General features: G+C 39.1%; 1 protein-coding gene across 1 annotated transcript; it reads left to right on the forward strand.

The window, feature by feature from the left end:
• Nucleotides 1–446: 446 nt before the first annotated feature.
• On the forward strand, nucleotides 447–17,395 carry MAS1 (MAS1 proto-oncogene, G protein-coupled receptor). The gene is made up of 2 exons (XM_001371382.4): nucleotides 447–1,066; nucleotides 13,671–17,395. The coding sequence occupies exon 2, from the start codon at nucleotides 13,739–13,741 to the stop codon at nucleotides 14,714–14,716; it is 978 nt and encodes a 325-aa protein (XP_001371419.1). The 5' UTR covers nucleotides 447–1,066; nucleotides 13,671–13,738; the 3' UTR covers nucleotides 14,717–17,395.
• The last annotated feature ends 254 nt before the right edge of the window (nucleotides 17,396–17,649 follow it).

Genomic DNA, 17,649 nt, shown 5'->3' on the forward strand with positions numbered 1-17,649 from the left:
AGACCAAAACAGCAGGTCTAGCTTCCTTCAACAACCTTGGTTTCCATTTTTTTGTGGTCTTGATTTTTATGGAAAACAAACTGAAGAAAACTTTTGGTGTGATTTCATAACTACTTGTATACCATAGAATGTGGAATTCCTTTCCTTCCTTATTTATATCTGATTCATTCTCTAGGTCATTTGCTAGTTCTCATATTGCCAACTTTGTCCACTAGGGTAATCAGGAAAAAGAGGAAAGCCAGTGATGACCTTTTTTGGCCATTTATTATGATTCTGGCCCTTCTTATTTGCTCTGGGACAAAAGTGCTCTGATATTTTCTGACCATCGCCCTTAAGGAGATTTGTTTTGGGTTTAATTGCTACTTAATGTATTGGTAAAGGGAAAGTGATGGGAAAGGGGAAAAACCTTAACATGGAAGAGAATAGACCTTAGGTTTCTGATTGTATAGGAAAAAAATCTGAGTTCTGACTTTAGCAGATGACCCCAGGAAGAATTGTTCAGAGCACCGTGATAGAGCCTTCACTGCTTTTTCTGAACCCCTAGTTAAATAAATGGTTTTGCCTCTGTTTCTCCAATGGGTCACTGTGGTCTTTTAGGTTGAACTTTGCATATGACATCCAGAAAAGGGAGAAGGGAAAGAGCTGTTTTCCCTGCATATTAACATGTTTTGGGGTCATTCATCTTATATATGAGTGGTCCCCTCATTGGGGTTTGAAGTAGATCCATTTTCATATGTCACTCTCTCCTTCATGCCTTCTTCAGTTCAGTGTGAAGATTTTCCCTTAGATGTGTCACTGAATGATGCCATTGGAAGCATAGCTTCTGTTGATAAGCGTGGGACCATCTGCTTGGCACATCTCAAATATTTTCAGTCGTGGGAGAGCAGCCCTTAATTTCAGTAGAGGAAAGAGGCTCCAACCACACTTCAAGGAGAGGCTGAGGTTGGAGATCCTACGACCAAGGGGTGGGGGAGCAGAAGAGATCTGTATCCTTTGGATGGATGCCCCAGAATGCTGAAGAGGATCCTTCCCATGGGCATCTCTGTACCCTCCCATGAGGATAATAGTAAGTCTCTGTTCCTATTTTAATTACTCAGTTTTGTTTTTTTTTTTTTTTCAACCAGAGAAAGAAGAAAAACTATCACTCAGAGAACTGCTTCTGTGCCGGTCACTCTCTGTCATGTATTAGATGTCTGCTTGTTGGGTATGTGTTGCCAATAAATTCCCTCAGTTCTACACTGTTGTTTTGGAGTGCTTTGTCCTTCAGCGTTAGCTGTTTTCAATTAAGTGGTTTACAACTTCCCAGACCTGCCTTGAAAATCACTGTTTGGCAACTTCTCCTTGACTAAGGGCAAGAGGTGAAAGTCTTAAGATCTGTTGGTGGAGTCTCAAGTTTTAAAAGTCACTTTCTAATTAATTCCCTTCTGGCCAGATGTTTGGACTGCTGCCCCCCTTTGCCCCAATCTCCAACCCCCAATGATATTACTAAAGAAAATTTTGGAGTGTTGCATGGAACAAAGTATGCAATAGCACATGTGAGGGAGGCAGGATGATGAGTTAAAAAGAATGTTAAGTTTGGATTAAGGGATAGGCTTATTTATTACTTAAATGATCCTGGGCAAGTCATTTTACCTTTAAAACGAGGGAGTTGCACTAAATGGTCTCTGAAATTTCTTCCAGCTGTAGATCCATGAGTCTATGATTTCTAAGCTCCCTTCTAGCTCTAAATGGTGATCAAAGAGGATCAGAATTCACTTGGCTTTTCCCTTTCCTTTTGGATACAAGGCATCAGCTTCTGCTTTGAGGTTAATAAAGTCAAAAGAGCAATCGTTGGTGGCAAGATTTCTGACAAAAGAAATTTCTAAGTCAGGCTCTTGAATGTGGGCATCTTAGTGATACTGACTAGGCAAGGTACCTAGTGTTGATTTAGGTCATTGAATATATAGCATTGGAGTTAAAGTAATTTGTAAAGCAAGAAGGCTATGATGTGGCACAGATTTCATCTTTCTGTGACCTTTGGGGAAAGAGTGTTTTGCCTTTTTCGTTCAGGTATAACAGGGGTTTGTACAGATTGCAGGGGCTGAGGCAGTCAGTGATGAGAAGTAGGGATAATGTTTTATTTGATGCAGGAAAGATACTCCTACCCTACACAAGACCATCATCTTGGTCTCATTGAAGGAATATGGGGTCTGTAAATTAGGACTGAATTTTAGTCTTAGCTTTGTTCCCCAACTGTGGCTTTGATTATCTCAGCCTCAATTTCTTTATCTATAAAATGAATAATCTTAAAGGTGTCTTCTCTCTCTAGCCTTCAGTAATAAATATTACTGCTTGCCCTGAGAATCCCAATAGAGACAAGAATTTGTCCCCACCCCCTTTTTCTTCAGGATTATACTATAAGAGGTTAGCATTATAGAGCTAGGTCTAAGGAGAACAAATAGATTCCTAGACTTCCCCTCTTGAATTCTATTGTCATTTGGCTTATTGAATAAGGGTGCTGAGGCAGGGTGGGAATTTGGGAGGTCAGTAGAATGAGTGTATTGAAGAGTTGTTAGCCTTTTCAGTAACTGAAAAAAAACAAAACTTTAGAGACACTTTCACTTGAGTTATTTTCACTAGTCTTCTCTTGTCTACTCCTTTGTGTTTTTCCCTATTAATTTCTCTTTGACTGAAAAGTAAATGCAGTCGGAGGCAGCTGGGTGTCTCAGTGGACTGAGAGTCAGGCCTAGGGAGATCCTGCATTCAAAGCTGACCTCAGACACTTCCTAGCTGTGTGACCTTGGACAAGTCACTTAACTCCCATTCCCTACTATTTAAAAAAAATAAAAGAAAAGGAAGGGATTGTAACCCCAAAGGGAGGCTTAGGCCTTTGGTAAGGGAGAGAGAGGGAAGGGGGAAAGAGAGGAGAAACCCCCTTCCAAAAAGCAGGGTTCAGGGGAGACACCAGATGTAACGGAATGGCTCAGAGGAGAAGGGCTTTGAAGATTTTCCCCTTCTGCCTTCCCTCCTTAGCTAAAGCCATAATCCCACATTTGCTCTTGTCTCTCTTGTCCCCCCTCCACTACTCAAACCGGAAAGGTCTCCCCTTGATTCTGTTCACTCACACTCAGTTTGGGGAACAGATAACTTTAATGATTACTCAGTCTGATAATATAAAAAGAATAACAGGCAGGGAAGAATGGGAAAGGGAAAGTGGGGAAAGGGGGATTCCTGTCTTTATCTAAACCCTTTCCCCTTCCTCCTCCTTGAGTTTGGGGGGAACTCAGGGCTTGGCAGCCTGAGCCCACTGAGAGAAAGTCAGGTTGACTCACCCCTGGGCAACAGGAGCTGAGGTAAAGTCTGCTCAGGTTTCTCTTCAGAAAGCCCCTTCAATTGGGAAGTGTTGGGGGGAAAGATTTCCAGTCACCAGCAGGAAGAGCTGGTAACCCTCAGGAGAAAGTCTTTTTCCATCTTCTCTCTTTGGCTTCTCAAGACCGAGAGACCCTCACTGCTCTCCCAGCCAGAATCTTCTCCTCCTCCAGATTCCACTCCTGGGGCCCCTCCCCCATCAAGGTGATCAATTTCATATACTCTTCAGTCTGGCACTTTTTCTCTAGTGCCAGCCTCTGACACACTAGCCCTTATCATTCTTCTGCCTTGGAAAAGATACAGAAGGTGTTTAAAAGGAAAAAAAAAAGTAGAGTCTGCAGATCTGTTGGGCACAACCCAATCAAACTTCAGTTTTTAAAAAATATTCATACTGGACTTCCCTGAATGTTGAAGAATTCTCAATTGTCCAGCATTGTATACATGAGCCTCAGATATTGACAAAATGTTCTATAGTTCCCTTTCTTCTTTTAAAGAATGTTTTCATTAATTTTAACAAAATTTTATCAACTTATAAATAGCATGGCCATTTCCCGATATACACCCCTATTACACTCTACCTTGTAATAAAATCAGTTATTCCAAACCACCTGAAAAAAATAAATGACCAAGTCTGACAGTCCATGCAGCATTCTGCTCCACCTTTCTCCCCAAAGAGAAATACGTATCATCAGAATTGCCCGTTGCAATGAATGTGTTCTTCTCCCCCTTAGTATGGTTTGCATTTATATTATTGCCCTCATTCTGCACATTATATTCATGGCTGTGCTTCATATCAGTTCATCCCATGTTTCTCTGCATTCCTCAGGCTTATTATTTCTTAGAAACTAATACTACTGCATTACATTCATGTGTCTCAATTTGGTTGGCTATTCCCTTATCATGGGATATCTTTGTATTGTCTTATCAGCACTCTGAGAAAGTGCCTTCAGAACTAGTATCTCCATGTTATCAGAGATGATATGGGAAGGAAGGATTAAATTACCCCAAACTGTGAGTAGGATTAGGCCCTAAGTAGGCTAAGCCTTGATACACAAAAGGCAATTGACTATATATTATTTGAGAGTCTAAAAGGTTCCCTGCTCCAAAATCATCCCTTCTACCCAGGCGCCATATTGCCTAAAAGGACACCATTGGCATGGATTTTTTTTTGGGGGGGTGGTGTTAGGAATTCCCCCCTCTTAAAAGCTTAGTGGTCCTGGTTTAAAATGTAAATATTATCTTTCAGAGAAATAGCTTTTAGAGTTGCTAACACTTCAGTGTGAATTAATTTATCCTTTTTACTCAGAGCCACCAAAGACTGTATGAAAGAGGCAGAGGAGGTTGCCAGGAAGGAGCTATGGAAGTCAGCAAATAAACCAACAGCTTTCCCTCCAGCTCTCTACATTTGGAAGAGATTACTTAAGCTCAGACGTGTGGGAGAAATGAAATGGGAGTCATTCTACTTGTTTTCTGGGGACAGATGTGAGCTTGCCCCATTTTAGCAAATTTATCTAAAAGGATTGTTCCTGGTAAGGTAATTTACTGAGTAGTGTGGAAATCACACTGGACCTGAGTTTGAGAGATACCTGGGTTTGAATCTCCTCTTTACAGTGACTAATATTTTCAGTCATTTTTTTTCATTTGTATCCTATTCTTTGTGATCCCATTTGGGGTTTTCTTGGCAAAGGTACTGAAGTGGTTTGCCATTTCTTTCTCTGGCTCATTTTACAGATGAGGAAACTGAGACAAACAGGGTTAACTGGTTTGCCCAAGGTTACCCAGCCAGTAAATTTTAGAGTCCAGATTTGAACTCAGAATGATGACTATTCCTGACTCTATACCTAGTACTCTATTCACTCCACCACCACCTTGCTGCCCTACATCGACCAATCCTGGGTTTGGTACCTTTTAAAATTTAAATTAAATTAAATTTTATTAATTAAAATTTGCTTCTTTGATCCTTTTTTCTCTGTAACTTGATTGGAAGTCTTTTGTAACTGAGCAACTGTGTGGCAGGCAGAAACTTCAGCTCCCCACATTTCTTCCAATCTCAGATACTTCCGTCACAACCTCTATCCTCCAACCTCCCTAAATTTGGCCTTCCATTTATCTCCAGGTCCTATAGAACCAGAATGTGATTTCTAGTATATTTATTCCAATAAAACCACAGCAAGAGAAATTGGAGTGCCTTTCAGAAGGGAGGGTGGTTATAATAGGATTTAATCTGTAGCCTAGTCATATGAAGGCATGTGGCGAATCTGCCAAATCTATGATTCACACATTAGAGAATTCTTTTACTTAATGATTATTCCTAAAATTAGGCAAGTCATTTTTTGTTGTTGTTTTTCATAGGTTCCTCCAGGGGTATTTTGAGTGGGCCTCATGTCTGAATGGGGCCGACTGCTTCTTGAAACAGACGGCATGGCTGAGGTTTATTAGCGGATCCCTCCTACATTTAGACATAGGTTGATGTCTCAACGACTAGCAGGGTCATTCCTATCCCCTCATCCAGTAATGTCACTGGTCAGCAAAGCTGTCAGTGCTGTCAAGCTGTCAGGATAGGAGGTCAATCTGGGATGGCTTTAATTAGTTCTTTTTAAATTAATTAAATTTTTAAATTTGTTCTTGTACAGAGCTTGAAGCATTGAGTTACACTTATTAAGTCTTGTTATTAACTGACAATTAAGCCAGATGCTGACTGATGACTCAGGAAGACTGACAGATGCTTTATTTGTTTCTTCCTCTCTCCCATTTCTTCTTCCTTTCTTTGATTCAGTTCAAGAAAGTCTGGGAAAACAGGATAAGAATGCTACCACTCCAAAAATGTTGGAACATCACGGAACATTTAGCATATCTTCCAGTTACTGCTCTTAGTCTCTTCTGTACCATTTCATAAGGATCTGGGGCAGTAGAATGCTAATACATTTTTTTTTAACCCTTACCTTCTGTCTTGGAGTCAATACTGTGTATTGGCTCCAAGGCAGAAGAGTGGTAAGGGCTAGGCAATGGGGGTCAAGTGACTTGCCCAGGGTCACACAGCTGGGAAGTGTCTGAGGCCAGATTTGAACCTAGGACTTCCCGTCTCCAGGCCTGACTCTCAATCCACTGAGCCACCCAGCTGCCCCCGAATGCTAATACATTTTTAACAATTGGCTCTCTAAAGGCAACTAGGTAGCATAATGGATGGAATATCAGACCTGGAATCAGGAGGAGCTGGGTTCAAATGTGACTTCAGATACTTCCTAGCTATGTGACCCTGGGCAAATCACTTAATCCCAGTTGCCTAACCCATACTATTCTTCTGCCTTGGAGTTAATACTTAATATTGATTCTAAGACAGAAGGTAAGGATTTTTTTTTAATCCACTCTCTTGGGAAAAAAAATTTTTTTTACAAGACACACCTAAAAAAATTTAATTAAATTATAAAAAGCACAAAACCTTACACCTTATATCTTAGAATCAATACTGTATATTGGTTCCAAGGCAGAAGATTGGTAAGGGCTAGGCTATGAGGGTTAAGTGACTTGCCCAGGGTCATACAGCTAAGAAATATTTGAGGCCAGATTTCAACCCAGGACCTCCTATCTCTAGATCTGGCTCTCAATCCACTGAGCCATTCAGCTGCCCCCTACAAGATATACTTTTAAGTTGAATCTTCATTATTCACATTTTCCCCATCATTTTATTACATCTAGATAATTTTTTAACAAAACAGTAAGTCAAGCCCTGATTTGCAGGGTTTGCCAGTTTCCATTTGCCAATTGCCCACACTGAAAATTAACAATCAGCTCTAGCCTTTTGAAGCTAGATCCAGCACGTCCCTATTGGGGAAAGACTTAATATAAGAATTATGAGGGGGTATTATGGGAGGTTATAATCGGAGTGTGGTCTGTCCTGGTCATATCACATTTGCTATACAGTGTTTGGTTTGGGGAAGGTCATTTCAGGAAAATCATTAAGAAATTTGAATGATGCTCAGAGAAATGTAGCTGGAGTATTTTGTAAAGTCCTCAAGATCATGGCAACAGAATGTCTGTTGTAAAAAAGGAGATGCTTATCCTGAAGTTAAAAGACTTAGGTGTAGGTTGGATTAGGGTATAATGGATTATCCTCCCATATGAAGGGCTATGGTGGGGGAAGGATTAAATTTGTTCTGTTAGACCCTTGTCAAAAGATCTAGGAATGGCAAGAAGATATAGGGAGATTTCAGCCAAATATAGCCAAACATCAGTGTGGTCTTAGAAAGGAATCAGTGACTTTATTGAGTCTATCAATCAGAGGCTCATTTGCAGAGGTGAATGGAATTTGTCCCTGAACAAGAATTAACTCTACAACATTTGCCCAACAAATGACCATCAGCTTTGGCTTGAAGACCTCTCGAAAAGAGGAAACCACTGTTTACCAGGCAGGCCATTTTATTCTCTCATAGCTTTAATTGTTGGGAAGTTTTCCCTTACATTAAGCTTTTAGGTAGATTCTTCCCTGTTGTTCCTAATTCTAAGCCCCAATAGAACAAATATTATACTTCTTTTACATGGTAGCCCTTAAAATATTTTAAAACATTCCATTATTCCTCAGTCACTTATTAGTTGTATAAGTGAAAGGGTATCTGAATGATACAGTGGATAGTGTTGAATTTGGAGTCAAGAAGACCTGAGTTCAGGTCTTTTCTCAGACTCTTGCCCTGTGTGCCTTAGCTTAATTTCACTTGATCTTTTTCACGTTCAGTTTCCTCCTCTGTAAAATGGGGTTAATATTAGCATCCACCTCTCAGAGTTGTGAGGTTCCAATAATACAACATATGTGAAGTTCTTTGCAAATGTTAAAGTGAGATATAATATATATATGCACATCTATATGTATGCTATTATATTTTTATCATGTAGGGGGCAACTGGTTGGCTCAGTGGATAGAGAGCCAGTTCTAGAAACAGAAGCTCCTAGTTTCAAACCTGGCTTCAGATACTTCCCAGATGTGTGACCCTGGGAAAGTCACTTAACCCCAATTGTCTAGCCTGGGATCTGGGCTTTTCTTTCCTGGAACTAATATTTAGTTTCAATTATAAGACAGAAGTAAAGGTTTTAAATATAAATACATATTATTACTATATGCTAGTTATTATTGTTGCATGATTTATTTAAGTCACAACTTGTCTGAGTTTCAATTTCTTCATCTATAATATGAAGGAATTAGGCTAGATGGGTTCTCATTTTCCAGCTCTAAATCTATGGTCTCTCAACTGATGTTCACATGGTATAATCTTGAAGCCCTTTATCATCCTGTAGAGCTTATCAATGTCTTTCCTGAAAGGAAATGCCCGGAGATGAGAGCAGTGTTCTAGATATGGTCTGATCTGGACAAGAGGGCATCTGGACATTCTTCTTTTGAAGAAACTCAAGATTGCATTACCTGTTTTGGTTATTATATGCCATTGTCCATATATATTAAGTCCATGGTCTTAAAACCTCCCTTCTCCCAATTCAGTCTTTTTCCTCCCCCATTTGTGTTTGACTCTTCATGACCCCACTTGGGTTTTCTTGGAAGAGATACTACAGTGATTTGTCATCTTCTTCTCCAGCTCATTTTATAGATATGGAAACTGAAGCAAACAGGGTTAAGTGACTTGTCCAGGATCACACAGATATTAAGTGTCTAAACCCAGAGTTGAACTCAGAAAGATGAGTCTTCTTGACTTCATACCTGGCACCACGTAAGAGCCCCCACCATACACATACATCTTTTTTTCAAAGGAATTTTGTCTCACCATGTCTCCCCTATCTTGTACTTGTGACATTTTTTTTCACCTTTCAACCAAGGGATTCTGTAGGGATGTTTTTTTCAGGCAGAGTTTAGATTTTAAATCCTTTTTTGGTTCTGATTCTGATTCTATGACTTCACCTGGTGCCCAAAACAATCTGCCCATGAGGTCTTTAAATATCCAGAGTACCTTTGGCCCTACCAGTAACAGCAATTGAGGTAAAATCAGAGGAAAATAAGGATCATGCTATTAAAAATTATGAGTTCAAGATTGGAGTTTATTTTGCTGTGGAATTAGGAAAATTGTGATTAATATGATTAAGGTATGATAGTTTGAGGAGGGGAAAGGAAAGGATTGGTGCATTTAAGTATGCACTTTTTTTTTGGGGGGGGGAGATAAGGTCTTACACCAGAATTAGAATTTCAACCATCACTCAAGACTTTGACTCCCACACTACCTCACTTCCTGAAGGCTCCCCACATAGCACCCCATCAGCATTGGCTCACTGAAGTTCAGAAACCCTGAATCACTAGAGCATCCCATCAGCCTTAGCTTCTCCCAGGAGCAGCTGCGAGCTGTGACTCTGACCTATCTGGTGACCCGGTGTTAAAAAAAGTTCTCTTCTCAGTTTTGCTAAGTAACTTCCTTGGATCTGAAATTTGGGGTAATTTTGAAAGTCAATAACCTTTGCTTCACCAATTGGTAATTTATCTTTCTCCTCGTTACACTGGTTCCCTCTTGCCTTCCCACAACCTTAATGGAAAACTTTCCAGAAAAAAATATAGCATCAGGCATATATTTACAAGTGTGTAGATTTGAAATTCATTGGGTCCCTCTCCTAGGATTTATCTGCATTTCATGTATTATGTCTAAGTGAAAAAATAAAACCTCTCTTTGTTAAAGGAGTTCCACACAACATTAAAGCAGATGGAGGAGATACTGGGTGGGTGGGGAGGGGTGGAACTAGAAACATCTTCCCTTGGTCCCTGAAATGAACACAATTTCCTTATCTATCCATGGCCATGCTCCAGATTTCAGTTTTTAGACCCAACTGCTTATAGGTACCATCCAAACTCGAGGACCTGAAAGATTCTGTGACTCAGAAACTAAAGAGTTTCTGGAAGATGAATCAGAAGTCTCTCATTGTCTCTGTAGTTTCCTATCTGCTTAAAAACCCTGCTAAATGAACCATGGAAATTACAATCAAGCATTGTCTCCACGGATACAAGGGCCCAGGTTTCCCTAACTCTGGCAAAGTTGAAGGATCTTACTTGGATCATAGAAAAGTTAATTATTTTCACCATTCCTGTCTATGTAAGGAAAGAGGAAAAAGCATTGGAAAATCAGTGAAGTCAGGAAGACCACCCTGAAAGTGGCCTCTATTTTCTTTCCACCTGGCTATATGTTATAGACTCTGTGCTGGCAGCAGGACAGAAAATACTGTTTATTCGAGGATTAAGAAAGCTTAAGGGGCCTTTTCTGAAATTTTGGTTTAGAAATCCTGAGCAGATATATGATATTCAGCCCAACAACAATCCAGTAATATAATGCTTTGGTATAAAAGTCCTGAAATAATTTTCATCAGGCCCCACCCATTTAATAATACCTTAAATATTATTTCTCTTTAATCCATGAGAATGTGAAAGGATATGTAGGCTTCACTCTATTTTTACTTCAGGCAGAATTGAATCATCGCCATAATTTAGAGCCAGCTCTCTAACCTAATCATTTTCTATTTAAATTAAGTTATTCAAGTTACATTTTTAAAAAAGGAAAAACCTGTACTGAGGTTCAGACTTATCAGAGTCTATGTTTGATTATAACCTTATGCAAAGTTAGTTATTGGATACATTTTAAAGACCTTAAAAATAAATAAAATAAAAATAAAATTTAAGTTTTAAAATAAAAAAAATTAAAAAATAAAAAAGATTTAAAATAAGTTGTATTTAGATATACAAAATGTTTAAAGAAATTATAATTAGGGCTTTTATGTGAAAAAATTTAAATATAAATTTTTGACAGAAATAGTACTTATCATTAAATGTTGTATAATAATTAACAATACAAGTTTCTCACCGAATAATGAGGATAATAGAATAGTGTCAAATGGGGGAAGGAGTACTAGGTTTGGAGTCAGGGATGTCTGGGTTTATATCCTGCTTCCAGGATTTGCTAGCTGAGTTACCATGGGTTAATCCCACTTCTCTAAATCTTAAATTTCTTATTGAAAAATGAGAACAAATGCTTATACTAATACTTGTTATATATTTAATATTTATTTATCATATATAGCATTATTATTATAGTATATGGTATATTCTCATATATAGTATTATTATAGTAGCTTGAATGGCTATCATGAGACTCAAATAATTTCATATACTTTATAGTGTTTTCCAAACCTTAAAGCATTATCTAAATGTCAGCTATTGTTATAGGATAATACTAACAACATCATATTAAGAGAGGGGGAAAGTAATTGCTTTAAGAGACTGGGCCCTAAGCTTAGTTGGAGAACCAATCTGATGAACAAAGGAGCTACAAATTTCCTAGTACTACTAAAGTAAACTTTGCCCCCCAAACCAGTAATTAAATGTAATATAAATCTATATGACAGACCATCTATTACATTATAAAGATAAAAAGAAATCTTTAAAAATACACAAAAAACAAATTTCTTTAAGAACTGTATCATGAGCTTGATTTGACATCTTTGAAGAGATCTTCATTTCCCTTTGCCACTCTTAAAATACCATGTATTAATAGTGCAAGTTGTGCCAATTGTAAAGTTATGCTTTCACAAGACTAACAATCCTATCTTGAGTCATGGGAAGAAGCTCAGGCTTGATTTCAATCTTCTTTCTGATTTAGGATTAGAAAATGTTTTCATTTCTTTTCATACCCCTGGCCACTGGTCTTCAAAGTGACCCAGAGATCTCATTTAGCAAAACTTCAAGAAGTGGGGAGATGTTTTTCATAACTGCCACAGTGCTTTTGTTCTCTTTGTAAATCAACCTAGAACAGTAGAGAGAGAGTTATGTAGAGGCAGCCGAGAGGGCAAACTCTGCTCTAGATCATAGGATCATAGACCTAGAACCTAAAGGAAGGGATCTCAGAGACCATCTAGCCCAGCCCCTTTATTTTATAGATAAAGAAGCAGAGTTTAGGGAGGTTAAGAGGCTCCCTCAAAGCAAATTTTAGGTTTCAGGGACAAATCTGGATTCTAAATCCAGAATTAATTCCTTTGTTTAATATTCCTGTTCTTATTGTATTCCTCCTAATAGCAGCAAAATCACTCATCTCCATACATTTATTTCTTAAAATACTGGCTTGAGTCAGGTCTGTTAAATGCTGTGTCAACAACCATCTACTACATTATTGCTTCCAGCTTAATTCTTTGTTAAATGTCTATTAGCAATGTTTTTGTTTTATTTTCTTGGATGTTTTCATCTATATGTTATGTATTTCTGAAAACATATCCTGATTATGCTTACCATATGTTACCTAGGGAGTGTGTTTGGGTACAATAACCAGCTGGACTAGGTGCTTAATTTCATAAGGGATATCTCAGACCCTAGAAGTGATTCATTCAGTTGATTTTCTTTTCCATAATTTTTGTTCTTCCTTCCCTCCCTCCCTCCTTTCCTCCCTCCCTTCCTCCCTCCTTTCCTCCCTCCCTCACTCCTTTCCTCCCTCCCTCCCTCCTTTTCTCCCTCCTTCCTTCCTTCCTTCCTTCCTTCCTTCCTTCCTTCCTTCCTTCCTTCCTTCCTTCCTTCCTTCCTTCCTTCCTTCCTTCCCTCCCTCCTTCCTTCCTTCCTTCCTTCCTTCCTTCCTTCCTTCCTTCCTTCCTTCCTTCCTTCCTTCCTTCCTTCCTTCCTTCCTTCCTTCCTTCCTTCTATCTTTCCTTCCTTCCTTCTATCTTTCCTTTTCTTTCCATTTATATTGGTGTAGTCATCATATATACTCTTTTGCTGGTTCCAAATCATATGAACCTTTTCATACTTCTCTGTAGACAATTTCCTTTTTCAGAGCCAATCAGAAAGTTTTGGCTAAGAGTTGAACAATTCTCAAGCTGGTCCTCATTTTTTTTTTTAGTCTAGTTCTCCCATGCTAGGGCATCCTACTGCTGATCAATATAGGAGTTCTGACCTGCTTTGTTTCTGACCTGAACTGTTTGCCCTTTCTTTGGCAGCCTGGTAGACTCCTCCTTCCCATCAAAGGCTTAGCTATTATTATCCGACACTGAGTACCAGCAGGCTATTATAGCTCAGAACTCCCAGGCCCAAGTGATCTACCAGCCTTAGCCTCCGCAGAAGCAGGGATTATATATTCTGTGCTACTATGCTTGGCAACTTGATATCTTAACTATGCTCCTAACTCTGATTCACATATGTTAATATAGAAATAGAGAATTATAGAGATGGTGGGGATTGTGAAAGATCACCAGATTGACCTTCTTTTATTTGCTGCCATTTTCAGAAAGAAATTATATTGTTTCTCCTTAAAAAGGTTTATAGCATACATGTTATAATTATTCATCTTCAATTTCTTTTTCCTGCTCAGATTCACTGATTGCATGGCATATTTTTGGACCTGTTCACAGAAAAGAAGCCCTACTCTAAGGCACCCTCATGGATGAAGCAAACCTCACATCATTTGTCCCTGAAATACCTGGGAATATTTCCATCAACAGGAACACTTCCTTGGGAGATGTGGATCGGAAAATCCCAATCGTGCACTGGGTCATCATGAGTATCTCTCCATTGGGCTTTGTTGAAAATGGAATTCTCCTGTGGTTTCTCTGTTTTCGGATGAGGAGAAACCCATTCACAGTCTACATCACCCACCTTTCTATTGCTGACATCTCATTGCTTTTTTGTATCTTTATTTTATCAGTTGACTATGCTCTAGATTATGAGCTATCATCTGGGTATTATTACACCATTGTCACATTATCGGTGACTTTTCTATTTGGCTACAACACTGGCCTCTACCTCCTGACAGCCATTAGTGTAGAACGTTGTCTATCTGTCTTGTACCCTATCTGGTACCGATGCCACCGCCCTAAACATCAGTCTGCTTGTGTCTGTGGCCTGCTTTGGGCTCTTTCTTGTTTAGTGACCACCATGGAGCATGTCATGTGCATAGACATTGGAAGAAAGGGTCACTCCCAGAGTGACTGCAGGGCAGTTATTATCTTCATTTCCATCTTGAGCTTCCTTGTGTTCACCCCTCTCATGGTGGTATCCAGTGTGATCCTGGTGGTGAAGATTCGAAGAAATACTTGGACTTCTCATTCATCCAAGCTCTACATTGTCATCATGGTGACCATCATCATCTTCCTCATTTTTGCCATGCCCATGAGACTTCTTTACCTCCTGTACTATGAGTATTGGTCAACATTTGGGAACATACACCACATCTCTCTTCTCTTCTCTACCATTAATAGCAGTGCCAACCCTTTTATTTACTTCTTTGTGGGCAGCAGTAAGAAGAAACCATTCAAGGAATCCTTAAAGGTGGTATTAAACAGGGCTTTCAAGGATGAGATGCAATTAAGACGCCAGGAGGACAACCCTAATGCGATTGCTGTTGAGACAGTGGTCTGAACCTCAGGAATGAAATTATGGGGCCTCTGCTGCTTGAAACTGTTGATGGGGAATCAATCAGACATTTCCCAGACAATCCTTGGAATACACATTAAGCCCACTCTAAGTAGGGTATGGCAGGCATCCCTACCATATGCAGGTATATGGTTGTATCATACCCTTGAGACATGGCTACTGGAACCACCCACATCTGTGTCGAGCCTCTATGAATTCTGTCCCCATCACATCTTCTCTTCCCGTTAAGATCTTGTGACAGAATTATCTCAAGGAGCTGTTAAAAAAAAAAGGTTTTTAGTTGAAAGAGTTACAAATATTCCTAGAAAAACAACAGAAATATCTATTGGAACTTAGATTCTTTAAAAATTATTAAAGAAAAAAAGACTTTAAAAAAGCTCCATCAGGCATATAGCATTATTTTAAAAGTCTTATTTAAAATACATTTCCCCCCTTTTTACACTTATATGCAGTGGAGAAAAATATCTCTGTGGAAATTTTGGGTAGCTTCTGCAGTCTCAAACTGGTAATTCTTAATATATTAGGCAATAATTTTGGGGCAGCATGATGTAATAGATGGATGGCCATAGGGTTGAAAAAGCCCGGGCTCTCTTTCTGATATATAGTTGTATAAACATGGCAAATCACTTATCCTCTCAGCATCCCAGGCAATCATCTGAGACTACAAGTTATGAAGGAACTGCTCATCTCAGCCAGTAGAGGTATTTTCCACACTGGGAGTTTTCCACACTGAGATGACTGGAGGGAAGCTATTGGATTATGCTCCTCTCAAAAAAATTACTCTAGGAGGAGAAAGACAGAATCACATGGTTTCCTTTGGAAGAAATCCTGAGTTAAAGAATTGTCTGTATTTTTAAGTTCTGTGAATTGTATATAAACATTGATACTGGATACATCCAATCATGGGGATAAACTAACTCCTAGAGGCTTGCCCCTATGAAGTGATTTTTCATTCACTGAAAGGCTCTCCTCTCAGAGCCAGTTTCCTTTGAGCTCTACCTCTCCATCTAAGATATTTTCTTGCTGTCTTTAAGAAGCCATGTGGTGGGGGAGGGTGTATGGGAAAGTCATGGGAAAACAATGTTGACAGGTCAGGAAACAGGACATTTTTCCCAAGAAGAGTCTCTGCACAACTTCCCCATCATCATTGCCCACTCCCCACAACTCCACCACTTGTCTACAAGGATGTATGATTGCTTCAGGGCTGTCTGCACTCTCTTGGACTGCATGTCCTAGGTTATTAGTTATAATGTGTGAAATGTGCTAATTCAGAGACTCCATGCTGTGAAACTTGCCTTCTGTCCCTTTTCCAAGAGCCTCCTAGGGATAGAATGTTTCAAGTGGCTCTTTGGCAGAGGAAAATCTCTAAAAATTCCAAAATGAGACCTATTAGTTTTTGTTTTAACTGCATGTTTCTAAGAGGATGAGAGAAGCAGTGATGAAGGGATCTATTCTTATGGGCTTTCTTCTCCAGAGGCCGTCTCCAAGAAAACATCCCTTTCTTTTCTCCAAGAAACAAGGTTGGCTCTTTCCAGCAGGGTAGCCCTCACTGAAGTAAGCCAGAATCTCTTCTGCAGTGCCCAGCCTCATCCCAACTGCCAACAAAGTTCAGATCCAAGGCTCTTAATAGTGAGTGACAACATCTGATTCACAGAGAAGGCAGCTTGATTCCTAGAGCCCAGATGGGGTGTGTGGTGGTGACATTTAGAATGGACTTGTTTTTGAGGGAAAACAGAGCATCTCCACAAAGAAAGTGCAGATTAAAGAATGGGGAGCTGGGGAACTGTTTTCTTACTCTTACCAATCATAGAAGACCATTAACTTCAAAACAGAACAGGTCAAACTCTTGACTACCCCCTTTTTAAAGGGGCTTGGGGGCTTCTTGAAGTATTTATAACCAAGGGAAATTTGGAAATGCTAGGCCTACATTTAGCTCTGTCCTTCAAATAAGGCAAAGTTTAATGTGTTTATGAACAGAAATATCTTTTTACCTTTTTCATAGTATTGCTATAAAGAAATGGAATTGAGATTTCAGATTGATCCTTCAGTGCTGAGAAATCAAGTGATTTTCCTTCTTTCTCATATCTCTTGCCAATCCATCCTAGAATATGCTCAAACAGCTATAGACAAGAGGTATGGGAAGGTGGAGATGTACACAGGACACACTTTTCAGTTTCAACTGCATTATTACCATTTTTTCCATTATTTACTTAAGCCTAGAAAATCCGAAAAACAATAAGTTAAGCCCCTTTTTGTAAGGTTTCTTGATTTCTGGGATGTAAATGCTTACACATAAACCCCTCCAGCTGTCTCCAGCATACCCCTAATTCCTATCCCACATTACCCACTGTCTCTAAGTTTAAAAAAATGAATCATAAATTGCAAACTGAAATAGGTAATATACCAGAACAGTAAGACAAAGTAGGTGAAGAATTAGCAAAAAAAATTTTTTTAAGTTGAGATATAGAAGAAAATCTACCATGTCTGCCATCATTAGGATGCATGAACCTAAATCATTGCAAGCACTTGTCTCCCCTGCTAGAATGGAAGCTCTTTGTGAGTAGGTGTTCTTGATTTTTTACTTTGTATATGTACTCCAAGCACCTAGCACAGTATCTGGCACATAGCAGGTATTTAATAAATGCTCAATGATTGATTGATTGCAAAGCTATTGATTATTTCTAAATTCACTGGTGCCTAGGATGGACCCTGGAATTTTGGAAGAGTCTGCTCTCAAAGAAAGGCAATAAATATACACATATTTACTTTTAATCCAAGTCAGTAGAAAATATGTCATGGGGACAATATATATATATATATATGTATATATATATATATATATATCAGAGATTATGTCTAGCCAAAGTGAGTAAGGAATACTTCCTGGAGGAAATGCTGCTTAGGTAGAGATGGGAGAA

The sequence above is a fragment of the Monodelphis domestica genome, chromosome 2 (genome assembly GCF_027887165.1).
Source record: "Monodelphis domestica isolate mMonDom1 chromosome 2, mMonDom1.pri, whole genome shotgun sequence".
Lineage (NCBI taxonomy): Eukaryota > Metazoa > Chordata > Mammalia > Didelphimorphia > Didelphidae > Monodelphis > Monodelphis domestica.